Source organism: Emys orbicularis, chromosome 7 (genome assembly GCF_028017835.1).
Source record: "Emys orbicularis isolate rEmyOrb1 chromosome 7, rEmyOrb1.hap1, whole genome shotgun sequence".
NCBI lineage: Eukaryota > Metazoa > Chordata > Testudines > Emydidae > Emys > Emys orbicularis.
The window spans coordinates 99,215,822-99,234,448 of NC_088689.1; the positions used below are offsets into that span (position 1 = coordinate 99,215,822).

The window sequence follows — 18,627 nt, forward strand, 5'->3', positions numbered from 1 at the left end:
TTGGGCAGGTTGCAGATTACTTGGTTGTTCTATTGGTATGTAAAATGCACTCACCACAGCTGGTGGCAGAGTTAATTGCTGGACTGCAGTAGATGAGGGCAAAGTATTAACTCCTCATTGGGCAAAGAGAGAGATACAAGAGTTGAAAAGCAGGGTGGGAAGAGCACTAGGCTATGGAGTTTGATGGGTAGAGGATGCTAGTGGTTCCCTCTGTTGGGGGAGGGGCAGACCTATGGAGTTCAGAGATTGCTCTAAATCCTTCTGCAGGGGATGGAAGCAAGAAGGCCAACCATGCTCGCTGTGCTCTGGGGCTGAGTGCTGGCCTGTTACCCCCTGCCAACAAGCAGAGCAAAGAGGGATACCAGTGTCCTAGTGGTGAGCACCCAGTAATGAATAGGTGCCAGCTCTCCCCCAGCAAGAATAAAAAACAGCACTATTTGCTCCCTACAGCCTAGGAAGGGCTGGCCTTGTGGGTACAGCTCTGTGGTGAGACCCTGGAGCCCTGGCTTCAAATCCTAATTGTGTGTGTGGTGTTTCCCCATCTCTAAGAGGGGGATCATAGCGTTTCCAGCAGGGTATAATCCCAATCACACTTGGACGGGTCAGATACTCTAGGGGGTTGCAAGGACTCTAATGCCTGAGCCAATAGCGATTTCCATTTGCTGTTCCACTAGCAGGGCTGTTATCCTGCCCCACTAGGCTGTGCTCTAGTCACATTCCAGGGCACAGCTCTGACTTTCTCCAGAAGAGGGCAGCAGCAATCACCCCACTGAAGAGCCTGTATGTCAGCAGTTCCCAAACAGTCATGCAATCAGCAGATGGGGTTGGGGCAGTCCCTAGTAGGCAAAGGATGCCATTTAGCTCTGCACAGTGTGACCCATGTGTGAGAGGTCATGATGCATGGACGATGCCGTTTTGCTCTACAGCCTGGTATCCTCCACACAGTGTGACCTTGCATGCTCCATATGGATGAGATCACACTGCAGAGTCTGCCATTTTTGTAGAGCTAAATGGCTGCCTCTATGCAGCGTGACCTTGCATGTACAGGGGATGCATGGTCTTGGTCACTGTGCAGATAATACCCTTTTGCTCTTCAAAATGGTGCCCTCCATGCAGGCTGGGGTCCCGGCAGGACATACTTTGTTAAAATGCACTTGTGCCAGCAAAACTTTGGGAAGTGCTGATCTATATGGTTTGCTTCTAACTCGGTCCCTTTTGCTTCCCGCTTTGCCCCCCCTCCCCCCAAATCCAAGGGCAGGGATTCTTGTATTAAATACATCATTCCCCATGCCACAGGCAGTCGTATGTTGGAGGAGGCTGAAGAACCCCATCCTGTGGCTGCCCCACAGGGAACCCTCTCACCAGCTCTGCACCTCCAGCTGCTACTGGAACGTCTACCCCAGCATAACCCATTGCATGTCTTCCTGCAGGCACTGATGCTGGGGGCAGGGGGGGGGCATTTTCACCCATGTGCCACGAGGGGAAGGGGAATCGGTGAACTGAACCATCAGCCAGTGCCTTGGCTCAGGGGTGATACCAGTAGGAGGCCCCCTCCAGGAGGATGCTGGGGAAGCAGAGGTGGGGTACCTGTGGGACTCTGCCCCTGGAGGATGCTGGGAAAATGGAGGCATGCCATTGAGATTCAAGCCACAAATACATCTTCAGCAGGCAGACCACTTCCAATTGGCCAGCAGGCTTCCAGAGGGGGTGTTGCCTTCCCCATTAGGCAGCCAATGAGTTGCCCCTGCAAGTGTGTCTGTCTACCAGTCAGCAGGAGCACCTGCCCCCTATCGACCAGTGAGGCAGTGGGTCCCCTACCATGGACGAGCGCTGAAGGCTTTGAATCCTTCCTAGCCTGGATGCCCCAGCAGGGCAGCAGCTGCCAGCCACTCACTGGCCTGCAGGGACCTCCATCGGTCATGCCCCCCGTGGCTTGTTGCTGCTCCTGCAGGAGTGGCCTGGACTGATAGCAGCCAGGGGTGGGTGGGTGTGACAGAGCCTTTGTGGGGGCAGGTCTCCTTGTATCCTCCCACCAGCGTACTCTAATCAGAATAAAGTTTTCTATTGGGAGTCTGATTCCTTGACACACAAATCAGCCCCACACTGGTCTCTGCCCCCTGCCACTGCTCCCATGTTTACTTCCCCTCTGCCACACCCCCACCATGTGTGCAGAGAGGAGTTTGCAGTGAAGGCCAAGTGGTTCCTGGCTTGGGAACTCAATGGCTTGAGCTCATTGGGAGTGGGGTGGGGGCTACAGATCAGACTTCTGAACCATTGACCTGGCTGGGAGATGAGGCCCTTTACACAACTAGACTGTGGGTCCAGGACATCAGCTCAGCAAGAGGCTATAAACAGGAGAAGACCAAGTGGCTACCCCAGCCCAGAGTCCCCTTCCCTCCTTTGATGGTGTTAGCCTTTCCACCAGTGCAGTGAAGGTTGCGATCCCTGTTTTAAAGAGCGGGAAACTGAGACACGGAGTGACGACAGTCACATGTTGAGAATATAATAGAACTCGTGTTCTGGCTCCCCTCTTCACTTGCTCTAACCCACTAGACCCCACTCCTCTCCCAGAACCAGGGATAGAACCATCTAAGGATTTAACGCCTATGAAGTGAGAACTAAGAGGAGATGCTGTTTCTTGCAGCCAGCAGAACTCCTGGCCACCAGGACTGTAGGGGATCCAAGATGACTGGGATTTTTTTAAAGTGCTGCTTAATTTTAGCAGCTGGGACTGACACCTTTAAGCAGCCCAGCTGGAAAGGTTTGTTTGGCACAGAAACTGCTGGGCAAGCTAAAGTTTCTTCAACAAGATCATTTATTTTAATAGCTCACATACTGTAGCACTCAGCGAGAGAGTGGGAGCACAGGTAGCCTTAGCCCCAATATAGCATTATTATTCATATTAGCGTCACAGCTAGAGACCTTGACCAAGATCCGGGCCCCCATCAGGCCATGTAGTGCACAGACATACTGAAAGAGAGTTCTTGCCTTAAGAGCTCACAATCTAAATAGGCAAATGATGGGAGAAGAAACCGAAGCACAGTAAGAAGAAAGAACGTGCGCATGGTCACACAGCAGGTCAGAACAACTAGATCCCATATCGCCTGCTTACCAAACACAGCCCTCTGGCTACCCCACTACACCCTCTGGTAGCTATACCAGCTCCAACTGGCCTTTTCCCAGGTGTGGGTGAGGTGAGATGTGTGCAGGGTGGAGCGATGTCTCTAGCTCTGCCTCTGGCACTCCCATATAAAAATGAGCAACGGGGACCTACTTTCCTTCCATAGACTCCCTAGGAGGCCTAGGTTCAGGTTCAGTACTAGGATGCTCTGCTTGGTAAATAAAGGGGCCTTAAAGGGTTCCGTTTGTTATGGGGTCAGGATTCAGGCATGTCCTTGCCGGGATCTTTCCTGAGAGTGACAATCAACTCTCAGGGTCCAAGGCATGAGCTGATCTCTTCTCTAGGGGTCAGGAAGGAACATATTTTTGCTCTAGCCAGGTACATTAACCTGAGATCAGGTATTAGCTTCTTGGCAGCACAGCAGAGGGGAAAGGAGCCCATGAATTTTTCTGACTAGGCCCAGCGTATAGGCAGCACCCATTTACAGCCCTGCTTGTGTTGGGGAGCCTGGCTCTATGGTTTGTCCAGCTGGGGGCTGTCTGCTGATGGTATCTGTTTGCAAAGACAAACCTACAGCAGCAGCAAGCTGGCAAATTGAAGCTCTTGGTAAAGCTGGGAGCAGATGTGGTGCCCCCTGGTGGTGGCAAAGCAAGCTTGGTATGGACTGCAGTAGCCCCTGCTGACACATGTTAATATGCACAGTTCTAGACAAGCCCAGCCTGTGGGTTCCTGGGTGTCGCAGGAGAGGGCTTCCCTGGCCCAGTCAGTATCGGGAGAGACGGCACATGTCGCACTGGCAGCTCGTGGCGGTGAAGATCTCTATCTCTTCGTGGCGGATGGCCCCGCAATGCAGGCGGACTTTGATCTGTGGCGGGGGGATGGGAGGGTGAGAGAGGGACTGGCGCCAACCCCCTATGCCCTCCTTGAATTCCAGGCCCTGGTGCAAGTTAGAGCAGGTGCCACTTCCCATGATCCCTTGGGGGGCAGAGAATAGCCAGAGAATGGTGCATTCTGGCTGGCAGGGATGGATTCTGAAAGGGCCACAGAGTAGCCCTGAGATTCCAGCCAGCGCTGAAGATCCCCTCTCGTGAGCGCTGTGCCGGACCAGGGTGCGCTGCACCTGTGTCAGTCACATCACTCGCGTGGCTGTAGTGTGCACCAAATCCTCAATGTAGCTGAGAATCGGCCCTGCTGTGTCCATCCAGCTTTCCCCTATGTGCTTCGATCCCAGCTGCTGTCTCTGAGACCTGGTGAATCATTGGGGAGCTACTGGATTCCCCAATACCTGTGTGTCTGCTAAAGGATCCCCCTCTTTCTTGCTTCTATCTATCATCCCATGCTCCCGGGAGTCCCGTGTGCCCCGGTCTGGCTGAGTTTGTGGGAAGACTCATACCAGGCCTGGGCCCACATTGTGGAGCAGGATCTATGGCATATCCCCCAGCCCCACTCACCTTCTGCATCTTGCTGATGGTGCAGCACTGGGACACAGAGGTGACGTTGTGTTTGAAGCTGCTGGCCAGCAGGACGGAGTACTTGGAGGGGAAGGCGCTGGATTCGCAGTAGCCCACACAGGCCTGGACCACATGGGTCCCACGGCAGGTCCCACGGCGGTCGCTCTTGATGGTTACATCAAATGCTGTGGGGAGAAGGGGGAGTTCAGTCTTCATGGCCCAGCCAGCCCTCAACCTCTGTGCTGATGAGCTAGGGGCTGGGCTGAGAGCCAACTAACTCATTCCACACCAGGGTCACAGAGCGGGAAGGACCCTACTTGCTTGGGATTTGAACTGGCGACTTTAGAATCCAAAAGACCCATCCCCTGCACTGAACACTCCAGTGGATTTACAGCCATGAGCATCCCTGTAAAGTACAGGTGTGCAAAAGTCAACTGTGGGGGCCAGGGAGCTATAGTGGGTAGAGCAGAGGGGCTAGGAGCCGAGACTCCTGGGTTCTATCCTGGTTCTGTCACAGACTATGCTTGACCTCAGGGCCAAGTCACCTCCCCTTGCTGTGCGTCGGTTTCCCAGATTGTAAAATGCAGCAATTTCATGAGTCCCCGGGGAGGGGGTCAGCATCAGACCCAGAGTTAGGGAGATCCTGGCTCCCCGGGGCCATGTTCAGCCCTGGCACTGCTCCATTTCCCCCCTCCTCTGTCCTTACGGTGCAGATGGCAGCCGGGCCTGATGGCCTCGTAGCTCCAGCGTGGGGAAGCCGTCAGGATCAGCAGCAGGGAGATGATGGCAGCGTGGCAGGATGGCATGGTGCATGGGCTCTGCAACGGGAATGGCACAGGCTCAGGGTACAGAGTCAGGGCAGCAGGAGGTGGGGAGCAAAGGGGCTGCTCTGATTAGAATAGTGCATGCGCTGCATGCATGTGTGCACAGCCACCCTCTGCTGGCTGGAATCTGAACCTCTGAGCTGTGTGTCCTAGCTCCTATACTGCTAATGGGGATTCTTCTTGAGTGGAAGGGCTCTAGCCTTTGGGAACAGAAGAGACTGGGATGTGCTGAGACAAAGGCCATAGACCAAGCTTCAGAGTCTGGGCTGTCCCTATCCCCCCTCCCCACACACTTAGGTTCAGAGATTCCAAGGCTAGAAGGGACCATTGTGATCATCTGTCCTGACCCCCTGTACAGCACAGGCCAGAGAACCTCCCCAAAATCATACCTAGAGCCGATCTTTTAGAAAAACATCCGACCTTGATTTAAAATAGTCCATGATGGAAAATCCACCACTGCCCTGGAGAAGTTGTGCCAATAGTTAATTATCCTCACTGATGAAAATGTGTGCCTTATTTTCAGTCTTTCTCTGCTAGACTCAGGAGCCCATTATTCAATATTTGGTCCCCATGTCGGTACTGCTAGACTGTGATCAAGTCCCCCTTTCACCTTCTCTTTGATAAGCTAGATAGATTGAGCTCCTGGAGTCTCTCACTGTCACCCAGGTTTTCTAACCCTTTAATCCTTCTTGTGGCTCTTCTCTAAATCCTCTGCACTTTATCCACATCCTTCGTGAACTGTGGACGCCAGAAAGGGACAGGATGTTCTGGCCACGCTAGTGCCAACTAGAGAGACAAAATAACCTCTTTACTTCTATTCAAGATTCCCCGCTCGATGAATCCAAGTATCACATTAGCCCTTTTGGCCACAGCATCACACTGGGAGCTCTCATTCAGCTGATTCTCCACCCCCCAAATCTTTTTCAGAGCTGCAGCTTCCCAGTATAGAGTCCCTCCTCAAGTAATCTGTTTAGTCCTTTTAAAGCACATATTGTTTGCTTGTGCCCACTTCCTGGAATTTTAGCCTTGTACAGTTCGACCTGGCGTAAAACTGGAACTGCAAATACAGTAAAATAGATTTTCGTTTTTGCTATAGCAAGCTCTTTCAACTCAACTTCTCTTGTGAATCAAAAGAGCAGTGATCAAAGGGGCATTGATTAGTATGCAGGGACTGGGAGTCAGGACTCCTAGGTTCTACCACTAACTCTGGGAGAGGGGTTTAGTGGTTAGAGCGGTGAGCTGGGCATCCTGGGTTCTAGTCCCAGCTCTGGGAGGCAAGTTGGCTAGCGCAAGCGTGTGAGCCTGGGATTATTCCCTCTAACGACGATTCTCTCTTCACCTACAAACTCCTCCTGCCTCAAGGACTGAAAGGACCTGGGAACCTGCTCTGCCTTCAGTGCAGCTCAGAACCCAGCTGTTCTGCCCCCTTCAATTCCCCCCAGCCAGGAGTGTATCCTACCATCTGTATGTGGCTGGCAGGAAGTCCGCAGCAGAGGGTGTTAGCCGCTCTCTCGCACCGGGGTCCTGTTGGGCAGCTCCCGAGTCATGGTATCCTGCTGCAAGCCCTCCCAGGTGCTATATCTAGCTCAGGTATTTGCATCTCCACACCTCAGCCTGCCCCTTCGGGTCTCTTACTTTTCCCATCTCCACCCTCTGCCCCGCCCCCACCAGCCCTCCCAGCTAAGACAAATAAATTGCTCTCTGCATTTCCAGAGCCACTTGCTTTTTCAGAGATCCCACCCCATCAACTTCCATCAGCTTCTTAGGCCAAGCCTTTCTTACTGCCGTCTTAAAAGGGGCTTTGGAGCTCGGTAAAAATAGACCACTTGTGGTTACAATAAACTCCCTTCCCCTTAGACCCATCAATTCGGGGGCAGCACAACAAATAGTTTGTTAGCGTAGAGAGTGCGTGTGCATGTGCATGACAGAGAGTGCCACTGCCCTCTGCTGGATAGAATTGAAAAGACTCAAGCGTGTGTCATAAGCCCCATATTGCTAACAGCCAATGGGGATTATCTGTGAACTCCAGGCCTGCCCTTGTAGAAGGAAAGGCCTGGAGCTCTAGCCAGCACAGCTGTGCATACTGTCTAGAGACAACAAGGGTGTTGCTAGGTCTTATTTTGATCCTCCTGAAATGACATGTTTGAAATGGATTTAGTGGCGTTGTCTATGCAGTGCCCAAAGTCAGACCCCTCTATGTCCCCAGAGGCAGGGCTACAATGTGCTTTATTGCTTCATGTTTTGGTATTCAATATCACACAATTGTAGCAGCTGATGGATCTTATATTTGACAGCATCTTCCATTCTGACAGATCTCCGAGCACAGTGCAAACTGTGTATACACCCCATTTTACCTCCCAATGAGACGCATCTGCTTCTGGGAGGGGGTGAGACTTATACACCCACCAGTGAGCTGCAGCAGCTATTTAACAGCACTGAGCCAGGGGACTTTTAATGAGTGTTGAGGACGTGGATCTTGCATCTCATCTGATGTACCAGATGCTGCGATCCAAAGAACTAATGAATGGCAAGCGCCCCCTCAGACCAAGCAAACTGTGCTTCTGCAATGATGTCTTCCTGCAGGCAGCCTTCCAGCTCAGGAGCACAGTAAGTCCCCTGCCAGACGCCCCGGCGTGCATCCGACTACCGGTGCATTAGGGAGATAATTGCGTTGCCTTTGCAAAATGTGCCCATTTCTTGCTAATAACAATTTCTCCAGACTGGTGCAGGGTCACTCCAGGTCACAGCTCTGGCTCCACTGGCAGCCCAGCGAAGAACAATGGCTTGTCCTCATTCAGTGGCTCGTCTCGGAGTGCCTGGGTGTATTAATTAATCACTGGCTCCTAGAACCCAGCTCTGCGATAGACTCCCTGGGTGACCTCGGGTGGGTGACCACCCCTCTTTGGGCCTCAGTTTCCCCATCTGTGATTAAAGGGATAATTATAATCTAAATAAATAAGATAAAAGACGAATTATCATCCTCATGTTCCAGGTGGGGAAACTGAGGCCCAGAGAGATTCAGGGTCACCCAGGGCGTCTATGCAGAGCCAGAACCTAGATCTCCTGAGCCCCAGCCCCATACCTTAAACTTCAAAATCCCTGCTCTTCTCCATCCGTCACTGAGCTGTCTCTTGCTTGATATGGGATGGTGCCAGCTCTGCAGAGACCCCGGCACCTCCAGGAAAAGCATGGGCAAGGAGACAGTGTTGTACAATGGCTAGTATGCTGGGCTGGAACTCAGGCCACCTGGGTTTAGTCCTGGCTCTGCTGCAGCCCTTGGGTGACGTCACTTCCTCCTTTAGTACCCTAGAAACAAGAATTAACCTTTCTGGCTCTGCTCTGGGGGTGGGTCACATTAATGATGGGGAAACTGAGGCACGAAGCTGGGGAAGTGACTAGCCCGAGGTGAAATGGTGAGTCAGTTCTCAGAGCAATGGATTCCAACCGACGAAGGTGTAGCGAGATCAAGTGGCTGGAAGATAAAACTAGGCAAATTCAAACTGGAAGCAGGGCACAAATGTTTAACAGTGAGGGGGAATTCACCACCTCACAAAGGAAGGGCTGTGGATTCTCGATCACATCCAATCTTGATTTAAAAATTGTTGGTATTTCTAGCAGGTCTGCTCTGGTTCACACAGGAGGTAATGCAGGGATGTCTTGTGGCCTGTGCTGTACAGGAGGTCAGACCAGATGATCCCAGTGGTCCCTTCTGGCCTTATCGACTAGGAAAACGGCTGCCTTCGCCTAATCTTTACTGACAAGTTTGATCTTGCTTCTGAAAGCTGAATGAAAATCTGCCACCTGGGCGGGGAGAGGGTGGGGGCATCCTTCCCAAAAGAACAAAGCTGCTACTATAGAACAAAGGGATCCCCGTGTCTCCTCTGGAGGAGGTTAAATCCAGCTGTGGGGGTGACAGGCAGTTGAACCCAGGCTGGAAATGGCTGAAGTTGACCAATGGGGGAGGAGGAGATCTCGGGGAGAGGGGATTTGTTTTAAAGATCCTTTTTCAAACCAAAACAACAACTTGGGTGGTTTTGTTTGGGGTTTTTTATTTGCTATGCATGGTAGGGCAAGATCGTTAGAGGCCCTGGCCAGGATCAGGACCTCCACTTGGGCCAGACACTGCACAGACCCTGACCGAGACTGGGGGGGGGGGCCCATTTTGCTGGGCACCATACACACCCCTGCCCAAGATCGGGCCTTCCCTTGTGCCAGGCCGTCCCTGCCCCAAAGAGGTCACAGTCTACATAGATAAAAGAAGGCGAATTAGCCTTGCTTTTTAGGTGAAAACTGAGGCACAGAGTGGGGAAGTGACTTGGCCAAGGCTACCTAAGGAGTCAGTGGTAGAGACAAGAATCAAACCCAGCCCTCCTGTGGCTTAGTCCAGCCCCTTAGCTACAAGACCATCCTTCCTACTGTAAGAATAGCACTGGCCTGTCTTTATCTAGGGGTTTATGGATTTAGGATCCTGACTTTTAAAATCTTAAAGATCAAATTTTCCAAACTGCCTATGCCCCATTTTCAAAAGTGACTTGGGCTCTGAGGAGTCATTTTGAAAATGGGGCATAAGCATCTTTGGAGAATGTGATTCCCCCTGGCCTCTATATTGGTGGGGTCACTAAACCAGACACTAACTCGATTAGCAGAGCTCTGCACAGCCCTAAAGCACTGAGGGCTCTTAACACCTCTCCCTCCAAGCCAATTAAATCTTTAATTCCAGGAGAGTTGAATTAAACTAAAGGGGGTTGTGACTTAACATGTTGGAAGAGAGCAGGGAGAAAGCTCCAGTTCTTTACCAGCAACTATTTATATCACCCAGACATATTTTAGGCATCGGATTAAGTTCAATATATAAACCTGCCATTGTTGGATTGAGTCTTGGGGCCAAGCTTTTTCTAAATGGAGGGTTGGCTCAGAAAGCTTAATGCTGCGTAAAGAAAGTGGAATTTGGCCAGAAGGGCTGAGATGTCAGACTTCCCTGGATAAAGAGGGCTTTGAAAAGCTGGCGTGACTGAGTTGGGATCTTTGTGAGGCGATCATCGGCTAGCGGCACGTCTGCTTGTGCATTTCAGCTCAATCCATCCATCTCTGGGGTAGAGCAGGGCAGCTGTTTGACAGGCAAGAGTTTAGGGGAGGAAATTAAGGATTTTGAAACAACGAAGGGTTAGTTAAGGAGGCAAAACGCTGGGCTGGGATGCCAAGGTTCATGCCCTGGCTGGGGGAAGTGCCACGGGATCTCTGAAGCCCACAAGGGCCGTGGCTTCGTGTTGAATTTCAGATGAGACAACTCTGAGACCACAGTCCTGCCTTGCGATTCTGGCCTGTAAACAGCTCCTCACTTTGAGCTGTTCCTTGCTTATGTTTCCCAAGGGCTCAGGACCCCCAATTGGGCCTGATTTCCAGATTTTGCTTTGCTACAAGCCCAGTTGTGGATGCTGAGCCCTCAGAAACCTTGCCCTGGGCTCTTTGGAAAAATCTCACCCTTGCCAGCTGGTTTGCAGTGCAGTACGCAGATCTTCCGTCAGCTATTTCCAAGTGCAGCGTGGGTCACATCTGGCACTGGCCAGCTTCTACTCTGGCAGAGATCTGGATTTGGCCCTTGGTCCCAGGGAAGAAAGCACAAGATCACTGCAGAAAAGTAACTGTATCCTGTATCAAGCCATCTTTAGCATCCCTGAGCTTACAATTCATTCTGTAAGCAAAGCCATAGATGCGTGCATGTGCACGTACCGGTCCCAGGGCCTCGTCAAACGTATGGGAAATGATCATGCAAAAAGAGTTGTTATAATACAGATTTAATGGGGCTATTTCTGTATTACTCTCAGCCTGTGGAAATACCAACTGCCCGCTCACCTTTAGTGCATTCAAGAAGCCAAGAACATGTCAATATCCCTCTGCTTTTTTTTTCTCTCCTATGTACTCATTGGCACACTCCCCCAATCACTGTAGTGTCTAGGCACCGCCTGGTCTTGAATGGATTTATCCCCATACACCCCCTGTGAGGCAGAGCACTAGAGAGGGTGAAACTGAGGCACAGAGGCTAGTTTGCCCAAGATCACACAGGGAACCGGTGACAGAACAGGGAATTGAACCCTGGTCTACCCATGACCCAGGTGAGGGGCCCTAACAACTGACCCATCCTTGCTCTCTGGTTGGTTAATTGCTCTATGTTGCATCTGTGGGATGTGGTTTTTAAAGGGGAGGTCTTGGGAAGTTTGTAGCAAGAGAAGTGGATTGTGGTTTGCATGAAAGAAAGGTCCAAGTAGCCAAGTTCTGTTCTGGATTGGAACACCCCAGAGTCCAGGGAAGGAGTGAGGGAGTTTGAATCGAGCCTTTTATTTGATGGGTAAGCAGCAGAATAGGTTAATACCAAGGCAGAATCTGCTCTGCCTCCACTGAAGCCAATGAGGGTGACTATGAATCTACATAGTGTAACTGAGATCAGAATCAGGCCCTGACCCCAATGCATTTGGGGGTGACTCCAAATTGACCTTGGAGGAGCTGAGATCAGAATCCAGCCCTGACCCCACTGGGTGATTCTGCATGATCCTGGAAGAGCTGAGATCAGAATCGAGCACATCTGATGTTATACGGTGGGGCCAGCTGTGCTGCTGGGGTGGTCCCCTGTGGAAGTGCCCTACTGCTGACCCCCTAAGAGCAGGGAGGAGTTGGGGGGGGGGGGGGACATGAGCAGGCAGGCAGCTGCCTAGCCTGAATGACAGTCTGGAGGAAGCTGACATTAGCTCAGTAGCTGGCTGGGTTGAAAGACAAAGGCCCTTCGAGCTAGATCTTGTTCCTGCAAGTATCTGTCTGTGCACGTAGGGGGAAGGAAAATGTGTTAACTGAGAAATGTTGAGCAGGGGGCTTAGATTAAAGAATCAGTGAGGGGCTGGTCAGAGTTTGGGGCTGGCTTTATTTTTCCATCATAAAAGCTGTAGCTAGGGTGACTTGTCTCCAAATAGCTGCCGGGCTGGAGTCTGATCTCATTGAGAGCAGTGTAACTGGGGGGGACAAGGGGGTGTCTGGTGGCTAGAGAAGGGAGCAGGGGTAGGGGCAGGCAGCCAGGACTCCTGGTTCTGTTCCTGTTTCTGGAAAGGGGATGTGGTTTAGTGGCTAAAGCAGGGGGAAGTGGGAGGGAGTCAGGACTCCTGGGTTCTATTCCTAACCTTGCCACTGACTCACTGCTAAGTACAGTGGCTGGTGGATGCTGGCATGCCCTACCAGGCCCAGTTCTCCTCTCACCTGGTGGGACTCAGGAGCAAATCAATAGAGTCAAGCTCTGATGCGCTGGAGAGATGTCAGGTGCTCTGGAAATACAGCCCCCTACCCTCAATATGAAAAGTACTTTGGGCCTAAGGTCAGAGAGGACCTCACGTAAGGCTGGTCTCAAGGCACTGGCTGGGAGGTTGTAGCTCAAATGCCTTAGGGCCCCAGCAAGCCTGTGCAGTGGCCCCTTGGCTCCTCCACACACCAGGAGTGGGGCTCTATCTATGGTGCTGACAAGTCACAGGCCCCTGCTCTGCCTGTTAGGGGGCTTATTCCTTCACCCTCTCACTTCCCTGGTCCTTCTCGCATGAACAGAGAGCAACAATACCCAAAGTCCAAAGGTGCAAACAATTTGATGTTTATCGGGGTGAACTTCCAGCAAGCATGATTCCAGTTTCCTTCCTTAGTGGCCCCCTTCCCAGCTCTGACACCACAGAGCCTTGCCTGTGTCCCTGTTCCCATTCCCCCCCCCCCTTAGCAAAACATGATTCCAATTCCCCCACCCCCATTCCCACTCCCCCCTTACATCCTGATTGACTGCAGACTATATAGTAAAACTTGGGTTCTGCTTAGCTATACCTTAACCAATCATTTTACTGAAATTTAACTAACCAATCCTAACATACGTAACATGGTTATTTAACCAAGTATATCCCACCACCTTAATTGGTTTACACCCAACAAAATTAATTATACAGCAGACAGCAGGGGCAGCTCTATGTATTTTGGCGCCCCAAGCACGGCAGTCAGGCAGCTTTCGGCGGCACACCTGTGGGAGCTCTGCTGGTCCCGTGGCTTCGGTTTACCCGCTGCCGAATTGCCGCCGAAACCGCGGGACCGGCGGACCTCCCACAGGCACGCCGCCGAAGGCTCCCTGACTGCCGCCCCCCGCGGCTTGCTGCCCCAGGCACGCGCTTGCTGCGCTGGTGCCTGGAGCCGCCCCTGGCAGACAGAAACAATCACAGAACCAGACAGAGATTATACAGACAAACAATAGGGAAGTGAAGACTACAGTGATAGAACAATACAGAAATTAGGATTTCACATCCCAGCTATTGATAAGTGAGTTCTTGCCAGACAGGATACTATCAAACTAAGTTTCCTTTGACATCTTCTAGGCTCTTCCCTTTCTCTGGAGGTGATGGGAATATCAGGACAGGATTGTATTCCTAACAGCCCAATAGCACCTTATTTCAATGTGACTAGTTTGGAATGTGAGGATGTGACCATACATTTCCCAGCTTATGGCTGCCTCTGCTGCTTAGCCGAAGGCCTTAGCCTAAGGGTATGTCTACACTACAGGATTAATCCGAATTTATATAATTCGAATTTAGGAAACCGATTTTATAAATTCGAATGTATTCGGCCACACTAGGCACCATTAATTCGGTGGTGTGCGTCCAAGCTACCGTAGTAGCATCGATTTCCAGAGCGTTGCATTGTGGGTAGCCAATAACATCTAATTGCCAATAACATCGATTTGCGGCCACACTAACCTTAATTCGGATTAACAATACCGATTTTGACGCTACTCCTCTCGTCGAGGAGGAGTACAGAAATTGAATTAAAGAGCCCTTTAATTCGAATTAAATGGCTTCGTTGTGTGGACGGGTCAAGCGTTAATTCGAATTAAAGCAGCTAAATCCGAATTAAAGTCGTAGTGTAGACCAGGCCTAAGAACCAGGCCTCAGACTGTCACAGTAAGAGAAGGCCCTTACACCGGCAGACAGTGATTTTGATTCTTTCTTTTATACCTCTATAACTAGCTAAGCGATAAGAATACACCTAAATTCTTAAAGTATAGGCCTTTGCAGACAGGCCTGAATATTTATATCCTAACACTCCACCCGTTTTTTTTCTTTTTCTTTTGGGATTCTCCTGCCCAGGTATCCCTGGAAAAGCATAGGACATATGGCGACACATTTCCTGATAGGGCCAGGCATCAAGGTGGAAGGTGTCGATATTCCATTTGTTCCACTACCCCTTGTGTAGTATAGTGCCCTGCACCTTCTCTCGTACGGGCATACCACACCTATTCCCATTAGTGTTCCAGACTTCCCATTATAGTGGGCCCGAGAAGGTTGGGTCTGGGTTGTCTAGTACACTGCGGCGGGGGGAGGGCTTACTACATTACTTATAGGTTATTTCCATATGCAACGTAACACAAGTACAGTTAACAATACACAATTCACAGCAACACCGAGTCCTGACCACTGCAGTATGGTCCAATATCCGAGCCACCAACAAAACACTGCCTCTCCTCCTTCAACAGGGTTAAAATCTTAATGTGTCCAGTTGCTAGCAGTTGCAACAAGCTGCCCTTGCAGGTTTTGCATGGTTTTGTCCACATCATAAGTCCATTGAATTCCACAGAGAAATGGGTTATTGTCCAAACCAACTTAACCACTTGGTATGGAATCAGGCAGTATGCCCCGGTTTGATTATTCACAGCAATAACATTTACAGATCCATTTGTGTACCAAAGTCCAGATAGCAGCGTATAGATGTGTGTAGTTTGGTTAGGGGCTGGTGTAATTGTGCCCCCTAGTAATAAGTACATTTCCAGCAAAACACCTTATGCACAGTACACCCAATTGTCCACCCCTTTCTATAGGCCATTGATCCTGCTCCTCCATAGTCATAGGAGAGGGGCACATCCAAACATCTTCTTTGATTTACACCATATTACACACCCCTCCATTGATTCCCAGTGAGCTCCTCCCCTTCTCATTATTTCCATAGGGCTTGTGGGGCCCACCTAGTTGCCATTCCATTTCCAGGTACCATGGTAGCTATTACACAGGTGCTGGCCTCCTAGTTGAGTATTTTGCATTCCCATACACATCTCCCCCCCAGGTCAGCCTTTTGAAGCCATCCCCCACCCATGTTATGCTAGCAACAAGACAAGCACCACAGACAAACACAAAACATAGATCCATGGTATTCTGGGTTATTTTTCCGCTGGCACCAGCATGCTTGTAGAGTGTCTGAAAAACAAAAGAAACAATTTCCACCCCCCTGGTGGGGACAGATTATTGCTTAATAATAATAATACCAATACCTTTTACAAGTTGCACACACACACCCCTCTTAGGGTTAACCTGTTTAAAAGGAAGTCAAACATTTTTTCTCCATGGTTGCCCATGGATCTTTTACTCCAAAAATTCCAGTGGAATACAGCAGACCTCCATCATACTTTGTCCCAAACAAAACAAAACTAAAACACTTCACATAAGTATCCAAAGTACCCTCCATTAAAACTTCAGAAAAATAAAAGTGTGGCAAGGCGGGGGGAGCAGAGGGGGAAGAGGTGGAAAGAAACCAATTAAGCCTGTCAGGTCAGTTTAAAGTACAGGCCGCCAGCTTCAAATTAAGTAAACTGAGAAAAAGAAGAAGGAAAAGAAGAAAAGGATATACTGTAGTTAGCTCTGAACCAAGAGTAGGCTCCCCAGGTTGAAACAGTTGGGAACCCTCCCCCCCAGGTTCTCATCCTGGCTCTGGGAGAAGAGTGGGGGTTGTTACCTGCTCCTGCAAACCCGGCCCTTTTTTACTTTGAAACCTTTTCTTTTTTCCTCCACTCCCCCAGAACCAAGTCCCAGCTCCTGCCTCTAAAGCTGGTCTGTTAACTCTGCTTTTGACTCTAAACCCTGTTGTGCCAAATCATCTTTAACCACCCCTAACTAATTTACAACCCTTTAGCAGCCCTTGCTGAAACAGCACCAAACTTGAAAGATTACTGGCAGCTTCCCATAATGCTGCCCTTACTCCAAACCTCTCACAAGTGGGCTGAAGTGCCTCCTTTCCCTGGAAGGCATTTAATCCCAATGGGCAGGGACCTTCTTTCACTACCCATATACCAAAGGAGGGTGGACTCCTCAGCTACCCCCCATCCCTTTGGGTCCCCTAACACTTCCTCCATTTCCTTTTTAATCTCATCCCAGGCTGACCCCTGCACCTGGTATGGGCCCTGGTTCTTCCTTATTCATTTATCCAAAAAATCCTTTACCCTGGCTTGCCAGAACCCGCAACTACCATCACGAGAGTTCATATACCCCCTCCAAGCAGCTGCGCGGACTGTTGGGGAGGGGGACTTACAGGCTGCCACTCACCTATCCAATGTGATGCATCCGAGTCACAGCACCAAGATCTTAGGGGGCTTATTCCTTCACCCTCTCACTTCCCTGGTCTTTCTTGCATGAACAGAGAGCAACAATACCCGAAGTCCAAAGGTGCAAACAATTTGATGTTTATTGGGGTGAATTTCCAGCAAGCATGATTCCAGTTTCCTTCCTCAGTGTCCCCCTTCCCACCTCTGACACCACAGAGCCTTGCCTGTGTCCCTGTTCCCATTCCTCCCCCCCCCCCTTAGTAAAACATTATTCCAATTCCCCCACCCCCACTCCCCCCTTACTTCCTGATTGACTGCAGACTATATAGTAAAACTTGGGTTCTGCTTAACTATACCTTAACCAATCATTTTACTGAAATTTAACTAACCAATCCTAACATATTGTTACATGGTTATTTAACCAAGTATATCCCACCACCTTAATTGGTTTACACCCAACAAAATTAATAATACAGCAGACAGAAACAATCACAGAACCAGACAGAGATTATACAGACAAACAATAGGGAAGTGAAGACTACAGTGATAGAACAATACAGAAATAAGTATTTCACATCCCAGCTATTAATAAGTGAGTTCTTGACAGGATGCTATCAAACTAAGTTTCCTTTGACATCTTCTAGGCTCTTCCCTTTCTCTGCAGGTAATAAAAATATCAGAACAGAATTGTATTCCTAACAGCCCAATAGCACCTTATTTAAATGTAACTAGTTTAAAATGTAAGAATGTAACCATGCACTTCCCAGTTTATGGCTGGCCTCTGCTGCTTAGCCAAAGGCCTTAGCCTAAAAACCAGGCCTCAGACTGTCACAGTAAAAAAAGGCCCTTACACTGGCAAACAGTGATTTTGATTCTTTCTTTTATATCTCTATAACTAGCTAAGTGATAAAAATACACCTAAATTCTTAAAGTATAGGCCTTTGCAAACAGGCCTAAATATTTATATCCTAACACTGCCCAGCTAGCATTAAGTGCTAGTGAATTCTCCAGGGTCTGGGACAGATTCTGCTTCTGGTGTCAATCTGGAGTGGCTTCGCCCAATGCAAATGCAGAGACCATTGGAAATTGCAGCAGGATTTAGCCTTGACTAGGCTGGGGAGGAGTGAAAGCATCGTTCGTGATGGCTCAGCCCTGCCCTGGAGTCACCCCCATCTGAGATCCCCTCTCCTCATTAGTTTGTGGCCGGCCCCAGCTAAGACTCCAAATGAGAGATTTAGTTGTGATGGCCCCTGGGGTATGGCTCCCAGTCCCACCTGCTCTAACCAGTATAGAACTCTGCTTCCCAGAGCTGGGAATGGAACCCAGGAGTTTGGGCACCCTGCTTAGCTGCTGTAACCCCTAAAGGGCACTGACCATCCAGAGCTTGGGGGAGGGGACAGGCAGGGCTGGGAACCAGGATTCTATTTCCTAGCTTTGGAAAGGACGGTAGATAGTACTGAGGTGTGGGAGTCAGAACCCCTGGGTTCTAGTCCCAGCTCTGGGAGAAGAGTGGGCTCTAGTGGGTAGTGCAGAGCTGGCTGGGAGGCAGGACTGCTGGGTTCTAGTCCCACCTCTGGGAAGATGTACACTCTAGAGGTTAGTGCACCTCCCTAGGCTGATATCTTATCTTTGTACTGGCCCTTGGCTCTAAATGAAGAGTGAGAGTGTGGGGGGAGGCTATACTTCTGGAACCTTTTATTCCTGCAGCGCTCTCAGCCCGTGTGGATCCAGGCTCTGCCTAGTCGGAGCACTCCGCCACTTCATAGATCACCACCTCTCTCTTGCCGGGGTAGCCGTCCCAGAGCTTCTTCCCATGTCTCTCCTCTGGGAGCCAGCCCAGGGCATCTCTGCACTTCC

The 18,627-nt window shown here is 50.2% G+C and overlaps 1 protein-coding gene across 1 annotated transcript; it reads right to left on the reverse strand.

Moving 5' to 3' along the window:
- Window positions 1-3,884: 3,884 nt before the first annotated feature.
- On the reverse strand, window positions 3,885-6,943 carry GPHA2 (glycoprotein hormone subunit alpha 2). The gene is made up of 4 exons (XM_065408236.1): window positions 6,914-6,943; window positions 5,279-5,390; window positions 4,573-4,757; window positions 3,885-3,986 (listed from the first exon to the last, which is right to left on the reverse strand). Exons 1-4 carry the CDS (start codon window positions 6,941-6,943, stop codon window positions 3,885-3,887), a joined length of 429 nt encoding a protein of 142 aa, XP_065264308.1.
- Between the last annotated feature and the right edge of the window lie 11,684 nt (window positions 6,944-18,627).

Excerpts from the sequence above, each read along its gene's own strand:
- GPHA2 (XM_065408236.1), bottom strand. The coding sequence starts at position 6,943 with ATGACTCGGGAGCTGCCCAACAGGACCCCG. Across the intron at positions 4,758-5,278 it reads GCCCGGCTGCCATCTGCACC|CATTTGATGTAACCATCAAG; the intron begins GTAAGGACAGAG and ends TTCTCCCCACAG. Across the intron at positions 3,987-4,572 it reads CCATCAGCAAGATGCAGAAG|ATCAAAGTCCGCCTGCATTG; the intron begins GTGAGTGGGGCT and ends CCCCCGCCACAG.